This window comes from Falco punctatus (genome assembly GCF_963210335.1).
Source record: "Falco punctatus genome assembly, chromosome: 10".
Classification (NCBI taxonomy): Eukaryota; Metazoa; Chordata; class Aves; order Falconiformes; family Falconidae; genus Falco; species Falco punctatus.
This window is the reverse complement of record NC_137590.1, coordinates 20,712,231-20,726,145: the sequence shown is the minus strand read 5'-3', so window position 1 is coordinate 20,726,145 and position 13,915 is coordinate 20,712,231. Positions and strand designations below refer to the sequence as shown.

The 13,915-nt window shown below is 36.6% G+C and overlaps 1 protein-coding gene across 5 annotated transcripts in view; it reads left to right on the top strand.

The window, feature by feature from the left end:
• The window catches only part of PPFIA1 (PTPRF interacting protein alpha 1), a 76,562-nt gene that overhangs the window by 16,848 nt on the left and 45,799 nt on the right, over positions 1–13,915 (top strand). For 4 of the 5 annotated variants that reach the window (XM_080404896.1, XM_080404895.1, XM_080404894.1 and 1 more), the window contains exons 5-6: positions 515–696; positions 1,811–2,074. In XM_080404896.1, coding sequence (XP_080261022.1) covers positions 1,811–2,074 — 264 coding nt within the window. In that variant the 5' untranslated portion in view covers positions 515–696. The remainder of the gene's footprint in view (positions 1–514; positions 697–1,810; positions 2,075–13,915) is intronic. The other variant, XM_080404893.1, reaches the window with a different exon arrangement.

Below are 13,915 nucleotides of genomic sequence, written 5' to 3'. Positions count from 1 at the left end.
GTGGGACAGGCCGGGGCGAGAGCGGGTGGCGGACTAACGCCGAGGAACAACAGGTCGCCGTTCTCCTCGCCTTCCAGAGCGATACCGGCGCCTGGCTCTTGGGATTATAAATGTTTGAACTAAGACCCAGGGAACTGGAAGGAGAGCCTCCCGTTGGAATTAATAGAAGAGAAAAGAAGGGAGGTTTCTCCAGATCTTTTACGAGAAAGCTCCTGCCGTTTTTCCATGCTGTCTGTACTCTGTTTAATAATGCGATTGTGACCTGAGAGGAATTTATGAGCGATGAACTATTGAAGCTTGTTGCACCACTGCATCAGACAACATTTTTTTTGTATTTTTTTTCCACCTCAGCACATGATTCCCCCATCCCAGCTGTTGCAGGACCTATGGGCCAGTAATAGAGGAATGGGAAGTTGAGACAGTTTATTTTCACATTCTTCTGTTCTGGGGACTTGGCTAGTTAGCTGAAGCCGCTACTGCTGCTTTTTACTGAGTCTGCTCTTTTTCTCAGCAGATTTATTTGTTTTCATGTGCACGGGGCGTTTCAATTAAATAGATGTTGGACTAGTGCTGAATGGATGCTTTGCAATCCAGAAGTTTTTTTGGGATAACAAAAAACTACTAAAACCAGAGAAGAACTGGTACTGCAGGAAACCTGGGGCCTGTTTTCCAAGCCTTTTTATTTTATTGAGCAAGGTAAATAATGTAGTGGTGTTGAAAATACAAGGCTTATGGTAATCATGCATGAAAATGTTACAAAGCACTTCAGGCTGTTCCAGGTATTTCAAGGGATTGAGAGTGCCCACAGTAAGGCTCAGAATAAGTTTAATTGTTCTTTAAAAGGTTCAGATATGAGTGTGAAATTCAAGGCTGAGAACAAACTTTGTGGTACCAGAGATGTTGAGAGAACTATTTTTTTCTGATTTACCTTAGGTTCTTGTAGTTTGTGATGTTGAGAGAGGCTGTCTGAAGAACTTCATAGTCTTAGTGGTTCAGCGAGTGTGTGCTGTAGTTACATTTGTGGTTCTTTTCTGTGCTTTTAAAAAACCTGATGCCTTAGCCTCATGTAAGGATCTTGTTGGGGTCTCTTAAAAGTCCTGCCAGTTTAACAGTAGTGCAGTACTTATGTTTGCATTATTAACTGTATTCATACTCTGCCTTTAATTACTTTTGCTTACCTTTACTTTTGTTATCCACAGTGACAGCTGCTGCTACTTTTTTTTTTTCTTGCTTTTTATCATTCTTTGCATGTGTATCTCCTGAATTGGACTGTTTGGATTTGCCACTTATTTACATGCATCACTTTTACCATAGACTTTCTACAGCCAGCAGAAGCTCAAAGTACTGTTTTAGATGCTATCTTTGTATGTTTCAAGCGTTGGAAGCAGCAGATAATGATTCTCAAAATATGCAATGTAATCAGTTATTGGTATAAGGCTATAATTTTTGGTGGCATGCTGCATGCCTTATCTTTGTTTTTTTAAAGATCTCAGCAGCAGTGTGCTCTTAACAAAAATATAAATCCATTAAAATGAGATCACAGTGTGAAACGTAGCTTTAAAAATCTGGTTTTGCAAGAAGTCACAAGATTCTCATTATGAAGTGGTGTCTTGATTAAATTGATTGTATACCTTTTCTCCTGTAGTCTTAATGAAATAGTGACAAATGCTAAGGTGTTGGCAACCTTTGCTGATGCTATCATTGGGAAAACTAAGTTGGTATTACCGGTATCCAAAGTTCCTTTGCTTATCCTGTTTAGATTTGTTTGACTTAAATTTATGGTCTTTATTTTGTCTTATTTTGTTTCAAGATGATGTGTGAGGTGATGCCAACCATCAGTGAGGCAGAGATTCCCTCTGGGGGAAATGGAGGCCATGGTTCAGGTTCCCCGTTACAGTCAGATGCTGATTCCCATTTTGAGCAATTAATGGTATCCATGTTGGAAGAAAGGGATCGCCTTCTGGAAACACTAAGAGAAACTCAGGAGACGCTAGCGTTGACCCAGGGCAAGCTACATGAAGTTGGTCATGAGAGAGATTCCTTGCAGAGACAGCTCAATACTGCACTTCCACAGGTATGGACATTTTGAAAGGAAGGTATCTTTTGATAATTTTTTGTATTCTTTGTGGTATGTTGTTGGCTTTTTGTATGTTTAATTTATTGAAGAGTCAGGTTAAGTTAGGGGAAGATGAATATGGCTTAGTACTTTCCTGAGGTATCTGTTGGTGCTTGCTCACTTTGGGAAAGATCTATCAGCAAGGTGAGCGGGGAAGGTCAGCCCTTTCTCTCTGGTATGCTTTCCCAGTTTCTATAATTTTTGGTTTAGCCTGAGTGTGAAATTGTATCTACATAGTTTTGTTTAATAGAACTTGATGGACTTCCATCTGTCACTGGTATTTATTTTTTTTATGTTGTTTCTAACAGCCTGATTCATTCATGTGCTTAAGAATTACTTGCAGGCCATTCTGATACCGCTATAGACTTAGGGTTAAAAAACTTGAAAAGTTTAAGACTGCTACCTTGTGAATACATGCTGAGTTTCCATGGCAGTGTAGAAGTCCAAGTGGGGTGTTTAACTCATTTAGTTCAGTGTGGAGAGTTTGGATTTGTTTTGCTGGGTGGTTTCTTTTTGGTCTTGCTAGGAGTTACTAATTATTGCCTGCTGGAGGATGCAGTGTGCCAGCATATAGCCTGTACTGCTAAATGTGTTGCGTGGGGCAGTAGTGTGTAGTTAGGAAAGGTGATTGGTGTCTCAGAAGTTCTCGGGTTTTATCCATTCTAGTAAAAAGAATAAGACTGAACTTTGTTCACTCTGGAAAGCATTTGGTTGTAGGCAAAGCAGAGGCCGCTTTCAGGTGTCGGGTAACTGTTGATAGTCTTGCACTTTCTAGCTTGGTTGGTTGCTGTCCCAAGTATGTCATGATGATGTTATACTTGCATATATACTCCAAGAATACTTCTTATTTTTACAGATGTTTATATATCCTTAAATATTGTAGTTGCTGTTTATACCCTTTAAAACAGTAGTTTTGAACCCTTCTGTTTCCACTGCTGTCATTATAATGTAATCACTGTATGATTCCTGGCATGGTAATTGGTACCGGTAATTGCTGAGGGATAGAAACTAAAAAGCAATACATGTTAATCTAGTTGTGTTACAATGCTATGATGAAAATCAGAAAGAAGAAGTTTTCACCCTTTGCTGCTCCCTGTGTTAAATCATGTGCTGCAGGCAAATATAATTCTTTGGTTTTTTTGTTGTAATAATTGTGGCTTCCCTTTAGCCGCTATTTCAGGTCTGCTACATTAATGGATGCTATTAACCAGTTGTATGATCTGTAAAGTATTATACTTGAATTTGTGGCTGAGTCACCTGGGCTCTAAGCTGTACTGTTACTCTTTTCCCTTTTCAATTCTCAGCTTTCCTTCCTAAATCTAGTAAGCTACTTACATGTAAATGTTTATTTCTAAACATTCTGAAAGATTAATGCAGTTAAGAAAACAAATCCCTTTTTCAATAATGTCATAGTTGTATGGTTACATGTGAAATCTGTAGGAAAGCAAGTCTCATAGTTCAGTTGAGAGAGAAATTTTACTGCAGTTTTATCTAAATACACAGCAGTGCATGGATTGTTTTAGAGTGCTGTTGAAAAATACTGTTGTCATGGTCTGTCACTTTTGTCCTCAGTGGTGCTTAAACCCAAATGATTGCCGAAGGTGACAATTGACGGTGCTTTCAAAAGTAAAAAAATATTTTAATATTCTTGCTACAGTCAGAAATAACCTCTGTGTTTGACAAGTTTTTGTTGTTATGGTAAAGAGTCAGTTACTTCATAGGTGTAAATTTCTGATGAGGTGAAACAATGTTTTACTTAAATTCTAATAAGTGCTCACTAGGAAGACTCTGTGGTGACTGTAGTATTTGAAACTATTCAAACTTCTTTTGTTAATTATTTCAAGCTGAGCATTCTTTTGAACTACTGTCTCAAATGACCCATTGTTTAGCTGTGTATTTTAAGGAAGGGTAGAAGCAGGATAACTTTAAATTTACTGACAATGGTGTTATATTTTTTCAGGAGGAAGGGATTTAGTAATTACTTTTTAATTCTTTTTTTTATCATATTAGTTGTATTTGATTTGGTAGAGTGATGAAAATCAGTTTTAACTAGTTGTGTAAATACTAGTATAATTGCATGAATTACTAAATCACTATGTGACCAATGTAGTATTTCTCCCTCGGATTTGGCATGTAACTTGTCTTTGCAGTTGACTTTGGAGTACTTTATCTTAAGGAGTTATTGAATTGAATTGTTTGTACACTTTTCTTGTTTCATATATTTAGCTGAATCAGCCACTTAGACCATTCTGATGATTGATGGAAATTCCTAGTATAAAAGAAGGAATGCCAGATTGATTGCTTCTGTACCAGAACTATTACTCTTTTTACTACGAAGACACTCAATTTCTAATGGCATTCTTGTACTTAATTCCTTACATTCACTAAGTTTCTGTGTATAAGGAAGAGGCTTATAGTGGTTTGTATATAGTTACAAAATGGCAGATTGGTACTTGTGTATTTGCACGTCTTGTAGATTATAAAAGTAAATGCAATTTATTCTGCAGCAGTGATGCATGTTTTCTGAAGTGTCAGTGAAGCAGACTTTTCTAGTGTACTTGTGGGCTGCTGGTCAGCTAGTAATTTAAAGGCATCAGTTCTAGTTCACGTAAACCTGAAGCAGCTATTTAGATTAAGATGACTTTTGTTGCGGATGTCTTAAGAGATGACAGAAGAGCATTTTAATCTTATATAGATATGCTTTATTTGTTACATTTACAGAGTAAAACTGGCAACTTGTTTTTAGTATGAACAGCTGGAAATGAAATACGTCAACCTTGTCTTGATAAAATGATCGGATTCTTGGCAATGCTTCTTGTTTTCTGGGAGTTACCATCTATTACAACTTACCCTAGTCAAACTGTACTTTGACCTTGGAAGATGAACTCAAGAAATCAAATTGCTTTGCTAGAATGTAAAATTAACTTTATTCTTCCTAGAATTTTTTACAGAAAAAATGAAATAGCATTTTTTTGCTTTGAGAACTTAGAGTACTTTTATTTTTAATGTAAATACATTCAGTTATGATTTAATTATGGTCTTAGTGGATTTAATTATGCTCTTTATGTGCCTTCTAGAGCGTATTCTAAAAAATTCAGAATTTGTGTGCTTAAAATGTGTAAGTTAATCTGTGAAACATACAGGATCTATTGCATTTAAACATTAAATTTTGAACTTAGGGTAGATGAGGTCCAAGTGACTCCCAGTTCCTGCTATTAAGATGATGCATGCTAGGGTTAATTTTACTGTTAGACTTTCATTTAGATGTTCCTGTAAATGGCAACAAGATGCTTATTTTATGTGGACAAGACTAGAGTTTAATATACAGAGACTCTGGTACCTAGCACAAATGAAAGCGCAGTTGATGAATTCACAGCAACTTTTACCAGGATGACAATTTTAATATGTATGTTAAGAATTTTATAAGCTAATGTAAAAATATTGTGCTTCTGTAATACAGCAACACTCTTATTAAGATCCATCATAATCTTGGGCTTCTGATCTTTTGGTCTTAAATTTATCATACTTTATTTTCATTTCTGTGCAAGGTAAGTAAAATAAGTTAGAAGTTTTTTCTGTGTTTGCGATGGTCATGTTCCAGCTTCAGTATTCAGCAATGTATATGTAGGGGCAGATGAGAATCTTCAGAGGCTGTGTGTGTCTGTGTGTAAATAAAGAGCACTTTAATATGGAGTTAAAATGTGGAAAAAAAAAGCTGTCTGTAATTTTGGTTTGGCTTCAGCTTTACTGGGTTGCCCATCATGTCTTAAAGTGAGGCCACCTTTAGTTGCTTTCTATCTATAGTAAATATTTTATCACTGCTACACACTTCAAAGTAGCGTGTGTCTGTTTATATTTGTATTCAATTAAGTTCAGGTATGTCTCCGTAGAAAGATCTTCCTGGACAATCTCAGAAATACTGTTCGATGGCTTGGATATAAGAAACAGCTGAACACTTGGTCTGAAGACTGCCCTGGCATTGTTTTATAATGATGAACAACAGGATTTAGTTGCCGTTTTAATAATGATGTTATTTGGATTTCCTCCAGACAAGTTTTAAATACTACAGGATGTCATAGGTTTAGAAATGAGGTTTTGAATTGTACATAATATGAAGGACACAGTTGCAGAAAGTACATTAAGTAAAGGGCTTGCCAAACTTCACAGCAGCTGAAATTTCCTTAGCATTTTAAGTGCAGTTCCATTTACAGTATTCACAACTGTTCAGCCTTGAGGTGACATAGCTGATAGTTCCTACTGTAGCAAGATGTGGAACTGACTTCTAGATAAAAATTAGTCTCACCAGAGCGCCCTGTGTCTAGAAACGATAGAGATTGAGACGGATTTCAGATGTGCAAATGTGTGTCAGAGCAGACATCTTCCACCGCTTTCATCCCATTCTGACAGCAAAGATGAATGTGACTTTCTGTTGCATTTTAGAGAGCTATAATTTTAGTTTTGTCTGTGTTGAGTTTCAGTTGCTAAATCTTACTTGGCTGTTACTGTTAGTAAATTACTGGATAGATTTGTCTTTATCTATGCTAGTTTAAGTCAGATGGAGATAGGAGCTCAGAATTCTTCACTGACTGTTTCAATGAACCTCAATGTCCCTAACATTTCTTTCTTTGCAAGGCATAGAAACAGACAACTTTTGTCCTAAACCTTCAGAATATGAAGTTTTCTGAAAGTATGCTCTATGATCAGGCCAAAAGAGGAGTAGCTGCACCTAAATAATATAGTGGAGTATATTGAGGACCAAGTCTCTAGCATTTGTCTGACTTCTGAGTTTTTTACTTAAATATGTTTTGGTGAGTTTGTTTATTAAAACATCCTGCCCTTACCCAGCATACATCTGCTCGCCTGTTGGTAGCAACTTGCTGTTTATACTGTGCTTTTCATTTAGGTTACCTTGATTATAAATAGATGTTCTAGATAGATAAAATTTAGAATTAGTTTTAAGTTTTCTTGTATTTGAGGATGAACTTAGTGCTGTTATGATGTCCTATCAATCCCTTTAATAAAAAGGTTTTATGAAGTCTAAACCTATTGTTTTTATTTTTCTTAGTTTATTTGTAGGAAGAATGTTTTGATGACTACACAGAAATGCCTTTTGTTTGTTTTTAGTGAGTGGATGTAGCCCTGAAAGATGAGCTTGTGATTATTTTTTCCTACTGTTCTGGCACAATGTACCAAATGTCTGATAATGGGTTTATTAATATTTGGTGTACTATAGTCTAACTTGCAATCTAACAAGCAGGCTGTATATAAGCTTGAGTTAAAAGAGCTATAGTAAAAACAAGTTGTTTTAAAAATATATGGTATATTTAGAACCAGGTGATCTTCACATATATACTCATTGCTAACTTGCCTGTAGCCTCTTGTACAACAGGTAGTGTTTATTTTGGTATTCTGAGAATTCTTTGTCTGCAAGCCCTTCTGTTTTTTCTCTATTCTTCTTAAGAGTATAACTAAAACCTACTTATAAAACGTTTATTAGCAAGACTTAAAGATTCAGTGTGGCTACAAAGTTGCAATTTCCATCTAGATGTTTAAAAAAACAACAACTTGCATTTTTTTTAAAGACAAATAAGAATTTAAAAATAAAATTCTCCATACCCCCTTACAAGTTCTTAGTGTTTTAATGTCCGCTGGCTTGTGACTTTGGTTTCTCCTTTCCAGTATTTGTTTAGGAGAGGTGGATATTGGTTTTACTAACTGTAGGATTTGATCTTAGAATTAAGAGTATGCATTTGTTTGAGTTTTGATATAAGCAAGTAGTTAAAAATGTCGGAAAACTTGCATCTTTGCAGAGAACATTTTAGCTGTCTATTAGTAATTTCAGGTTTTGCTGTTCCTAAGTTAATACTATATACCAGAACTCAATTAATACACTTCACACTTTAACTTAATTTTGCTTTTATATGATAGAGGTCTTCATGTGAGCTGCTTCTAGCAATGTAGACAGCTTAAGTCACTTTAAGTCTGTAAGGCTGACTGGTAGCTGTTGACATATATTAGAAAATACTTAGTGTAATCTCTTGCGCATATGGATCTCAAGCTACAAATACTGAGAAGGGATAAACTTGAATTGTGTATGTCAGGTAATCTGGGTGTTTGTAACTTTCTATGTGGCTTTTTTTTTTTTAAACCCCACTGTGGATTCTCCAAGTGTAAATGGGGAAAAGTGTGGCAATTCTTGCCAAGAAAAATGTTTTCACATTCTCCAGGCTGAAAGGAGAATTATTATTTTGCTGTTGAGTGGAGTGAGTTCTTTTATTCAAGGTGACTTTTTCACAGGAGCATTGGGAAATACTGTTTCTGCATTTTTGTAAACTCCAGGTAGTTGTGTAGTGAGCTGAATACATAGCTGTAGGTTACTTGGGGAGATTACTCTCCTGGTTCGTGTATTCAGAATTGGAGGAGTACTGTGAGTACAATACTTGTTAAAGTTAATGCAGTTGTGTTCTGTTGTGTTGTTTTCCTTTAAGTTCTCTATAAATTGACGTGAATAGTTGGTTAACCTTTTTTTGTTGCATATGACCTTTATCTGTTTCAGACTTTACCTTGGGTTTCATGTAAGCTCACTGAAAATCTGCTCCTTGATTGGTGTGGCAAGGCTCCGTGGCCTGTTCCTGCAGTGGCTAGAGCTGTAACGTTTTTAACAGAGAAGCTTTGTTGGCTAATCTTCTTCTGCTATTCCACAGTGGCTAGCCTTGAACTTTGCTCTTGTGTTTATGTTCACATTACTCAGGATATGGTTTTTGAGAATGATAGTGAAAATCCTAACAGGAATATAATTTTGGTTGCATCTGAAATATAGCATGACTTTTGATGGGTACATACGAATAAGACAGTCAACATATCTGTTCCTCTAGTTCATCTGTTTTATGGCTATGCTTTCAGAAACATAAATGCTTAGAAATAGTATTTTGTTTTAGAACTTCTATGAAGTACTCCAAGATTCCTTAATGAAAAGATCCTTAGACTACCAGTATTAGGCATAATCAGGTATCTTCAGGACAAGAGCATCACTTGTTTCAAGGGCCATGTGGAAAAAAGCTTGAAAAATTTGGTATGCGCATCCTTCTAGTTTTGTTGAGGAGAAAAAAGAACTTCCACCTGGAAAATAAGGAAGTATTTTCTATTTGTTGTGATAGGAAAATGGGCAGCCTTTGATATCTTTCTAACTTAATTTTTTTTAATCCCTCCCCACCCCACAGAACAGTAGTCTCTGTTTGGGTGTGCTCTGAGCCATGCTGTATTGTGCCTTTCTCCTACTGCTAGTACACAATAGGGTTTGGTATGTAATTCTGTTTCACATCTAATTGTCTAGAAATATTCTGAAGCACAGTGCTTGCTTTTTGTTAATCCTACCTCCCATATAAATAGAATTTGGGTTCTGTTCAGTTTAAATTATGTGTAGGGAAACACTGTTTTAAAATTTTTATTTACCTTTTACAAGAATTGCAGTGTAAGATTATCTAGTAAAATGAGTAAAGAATGTAGACCATGGGTTAATAAACTCTCTTTTACTGTCGAAAGAAGTGAGATTTCTACCACCACTACCACTCCCCCCCTTCACAGAACAGCACACAGTATATTAACCGTGTAAGCTTAGGTAGCTGAATAACTTACATAGTTAAACAAACTAAAACTAAACAAAGCCACCTTAAGATGTGCAGTCTAAACAAAGAATTTTTGTGTTGACCTATACAAAGGATAGACTGGCTGGATGTATAGTTGAAAGGTGTAACTGAATGTTCATGTAAAGAAACTAACTTGCAGGTGGTGAACTTCACTAATCATTGTCTTCTCAACATTGACAATTTCCTGTAATGAGAAGTGGTATTTATTTTGAATTACTTGAAAAGGAATTTTGGCTGGCCAAATCCTTGGTGTAAAAGCAAAAACTTTCTTTAATGTGGAAAGGGCTCATGCAATAAAGAAGATCATAAATTCTTGTTATTTTAATGGTGCTGGATCTGTGGTTATCTTGGTAAATGGTGACCAATTTTATTGTTTTATTCTGAATTTTCAGGCACTATCATGAAACAAGCTAAGGGAGAAAGATATTCAAAAGTGGAATTAGTTGTTTGTTTTATTGTGTGCTTTGCAGAAAGCTTGATAGGAAAGTTTTCTCACTATAAATTGTAAAAAAACATTTTGGGAAAGGGGCATTCTGCTGTAGTTATTTGAAAGGAGGACTTCTGTCTAGTGGGGTTTAAATTGTGGATTTGTGGGTTTGAGTTGTGGATTTCCAAATGTTGTGTGAGCCTGTCACTAAAATAATTTAGCAATATATACTTTTGCCAATGGAATGTCATAGTCAAAACTCCTTTTCTTTGTACTGCTATCCATAAAGGAGAAATCTGCTAGCTGAAGTAGTGCTCTGTAACGTGCTGATCTTCATGTGTCTCGGTTAACCTTGCTGAATGAATAATACTGGACCTAAATTCTGGTTTTAGTTGTGCTTTTCACTGTAGTCTGTACTTGAGTAAGACTTGTGGATTATTTGTTCCCAGGGGAACCCGAACTCTGTGTAATTTTATGTTCTTCAAGGTTCTGTTATGTATTGTATTTAAAGCCCTGACTGACACCTCACACTTGAATCTTTTGTTTCTACTAGGATTTAATATGTGGGCTAGCTTTTGTGTTCTAATTTGGAAACCTGGGAATAAAAAATTTTTGACCCAAATCAAAGGACATTTAAAAATTTAACTGGGATTCTGGTGCTCATAGGGTTACCTGTAGTACTGGAAGTTCTTCAGATAAATCCAATTATGGGTGTGAAGGATGACTGGTACACCTGAGGCCAATGTTGGAACAGCAGAGCATGTGTGGAGAACAGTCTTGGATGTACGGGTGAATTTGGCTGGAGTTTTCACATGTTTATGTGTGTCTTAGGTAAAATTTTAACTTCAGAATATCTCTTCAAAGCTCTGCTGTATTACCTTTGGGTGACTGACTAAAAGTTTGGTTTAGATAATTTCAGGCATGCCTTAGGATACCACAGGTTTTTTATTTTATTTTATTTTTTATTCCCGAGTAATACGTTTTTCATGCAGTATTATCACCTTTTTGGTAGTTCATTGGGAAAAGGCTTGGAAAGTCGTAACATTCTTTTCACTTTATGTTGAAGAACACGAGGCAGGTGCATCTAGTAATTTATTTCATTCAGAACATGCAGCTTGAGTTTTCAGAATGTCTTTTGAGGGTGTGGTTCAACAACATTATCTTCCAAAAGCTAAGCCTTTGTTTTAAGAAATCTGGAATGTACTTCATGTAAAGTGGAAATGAAAAAGGTTTTTAGGATTTTAGCGCTCACTACTTGTCTGTACAGGAAAGAAGCTGTCCCTTTTCCCCTCCTGTAAACTTATTTATGCTGATAATTACATTGGTGTAACTCTGATCCCCTGTTGGAACTGTAGTCTTCTAGAGACCGCATAACACTCTCTTGTATTTTGTGCAATGGTTATAAAACATTAAGTCCTGGGAGGCAGTAGAGGAGAAATGGGCCAAGCATGCCTTTTCTGTCAGTAGGAGGCTGCAGGGTTCCCCTGATGCATTATCTTTCCCTTGATTGTAGCCCAGTGTGGAATATGAGCTTCCTCTCTGCAGAGGAGGTTCCTCACCACTCCACTTTTCACTTCAGCCTGTCCTCATCCCTTTTTCTTCTCTTCCCTGTGCCGCCCCCCCCCCCCCCGCCTTTCAGTTTTGTTCTCTGATGTTTTTGGGATTCAGGTAGTTATTTGGTTTGGAACTGTTGATTAACAGATATCTTTTGTGGCAGACAAAAAACTACTTTGAACATTAACAAGGCCTTAAAAGAGCCCATAAAACAACTCTTTTGACACTTAATCTGTGTTACTGAGTTAAGTTTTTCTATGTTTAAATACCAGGCTTCTCTGTTGTAAGCTGTGAGACCATACTTTTTGTATAGACTTTAGAGTTGCCTTTATTTGTAAAAATTGAGCAACTTTTCTATGGAATTGGTCTAGTTGCATTTATTCTGAATTTCACTTAGCATGTAAACTGGGGTGGCAGTGCACAAAGAAATAGAAAAATAAAATGTAAAGAGCCTGTAAGTTGAATTTCCTGTTGAAGACATGTATCTGTCCTCATTGAGTATTACTTGCTTAAACAAGTTTTGACTGAAGTGTTCATCACTTGACGCAAAAAAAAAAAAAAAAAAAAAAAAAAAAGGCACTGAGGGGGAAATACATGTTGATGCTTGTTTAATGAGGGTGGCTTGGCCAGCCTTATTCAGATACTCCACAGCATTCCCTTTTAACACAGTGTGAAAAACATACTTTACAACTACTAGCCACAGAACTAAACCTGACAACTAGAGGCCAAGATGAATGATTAGAATAGGGCAGGGCAGTGCCTCAACTGCTGCTTAAGAGTTTTTGCAAGCAGAAGTATCTTGTTGCTGAAATAATCATGCATGATGGATCTTGTTCTGGGTCTGTTTCTAAAAAATACTGAAGTAGTCATGTGAGGATTCATTTTTTAAATACATTGGATTGCAGATTAATTCATAGAAGTCATAGGAATTTAATATTAAGTGTCAGCTGGGCCAGAATTGTGCTTGCTATTTTTTGAGTGCAGTGTATTTAGAATTGATAGACAGAAAAATACTTTTTTTTCTTGTTGAAGGAAACTGACAGTTCGATGTTTATAACTTAAAAAATCTTCCTATAGCTTTTGTAGCAGCTGCTTAGCTTCTGTAATGAAGGGGGAGTGGGGGTGGGGGGAGCGTCCCAGGAAGACTACTGAACTGGTTACAATTTTCTCAGCGTACCTTGCAGCTGTTTTACCATTTGGCATTTTTGAAGAGCGTTGTATGTTGTGAAATCCTGTATGGGATCCCAGGAAATCTTGACCACCTTTATGTGGAGAGGAAAAACTCAATGAAATCTCTATAGTGTCCTATTAAAGATGGAGACTGGTTTTGTCCCATACCTTGCCAAACTGGTAACGCAAGATTCTTCCTCTTTAATTAAGTACAACTGTGTTCTCCTTTTGCCATAGTGGGTATGGGTGTGGGTAGGTTTCTTCACTGACGTGGACTCCAAAAATGGAGATGCCTAAAGCTACAACTAAGAAGTTGTGCTACTACTTACTGTATTAGTTACTAATCAAAATGGACTAGGCTAGGGGTGCAGGAATGTGGTAATTCATATTGTGAAACCTTTAGAATTCACAGATTCAGAGTGTAACTGAGAGGCATTTGTTTTTCTAATGTTCCCCAAGTGTTGTAAACTTCGGTGTTAAGGTAAACTATTTTTCTAGAACGTTGGTACTTGGACTGGTACAGTGTTGGAAAGGATTCCTCTGTTATTGACCAGTCTCAACAGTTACAGTTCTGTGCAAAGTAGCCAGGCGCATCCCAAGTTGAAAAGCCTGTTTGTCAATGATGACTAAAGGTTTCCCATATGTATTTTAGCTGATCTTGTACGTTTTACCAAGTTAAACAAACCTTGGTATGGTTTTGAATACTTCTATGCCATATCTACCCTTTCAGGAGACATATGCATGTGCCTTCAACAGTGGCTAAGGTGGAAATCTTTGTGTAACCACCACAATGAAAAGATTGTAGCCTTGTGATGGAAGAAGGTTTTCTGCCACATTGCATATGAACAGGCAAGAAGCTTCTTGCAGCTTCTCTATGTCCTATGCTGGCTGCTGGGCAGCTGTTGCCTTAGAGCTGTTATAATGGTTCTACTTTGGGACTTCTTACTCAGAAGATTCACAATGTTGCCTGAGTAGGGACAACATTTTGAAAGTATCTTACAA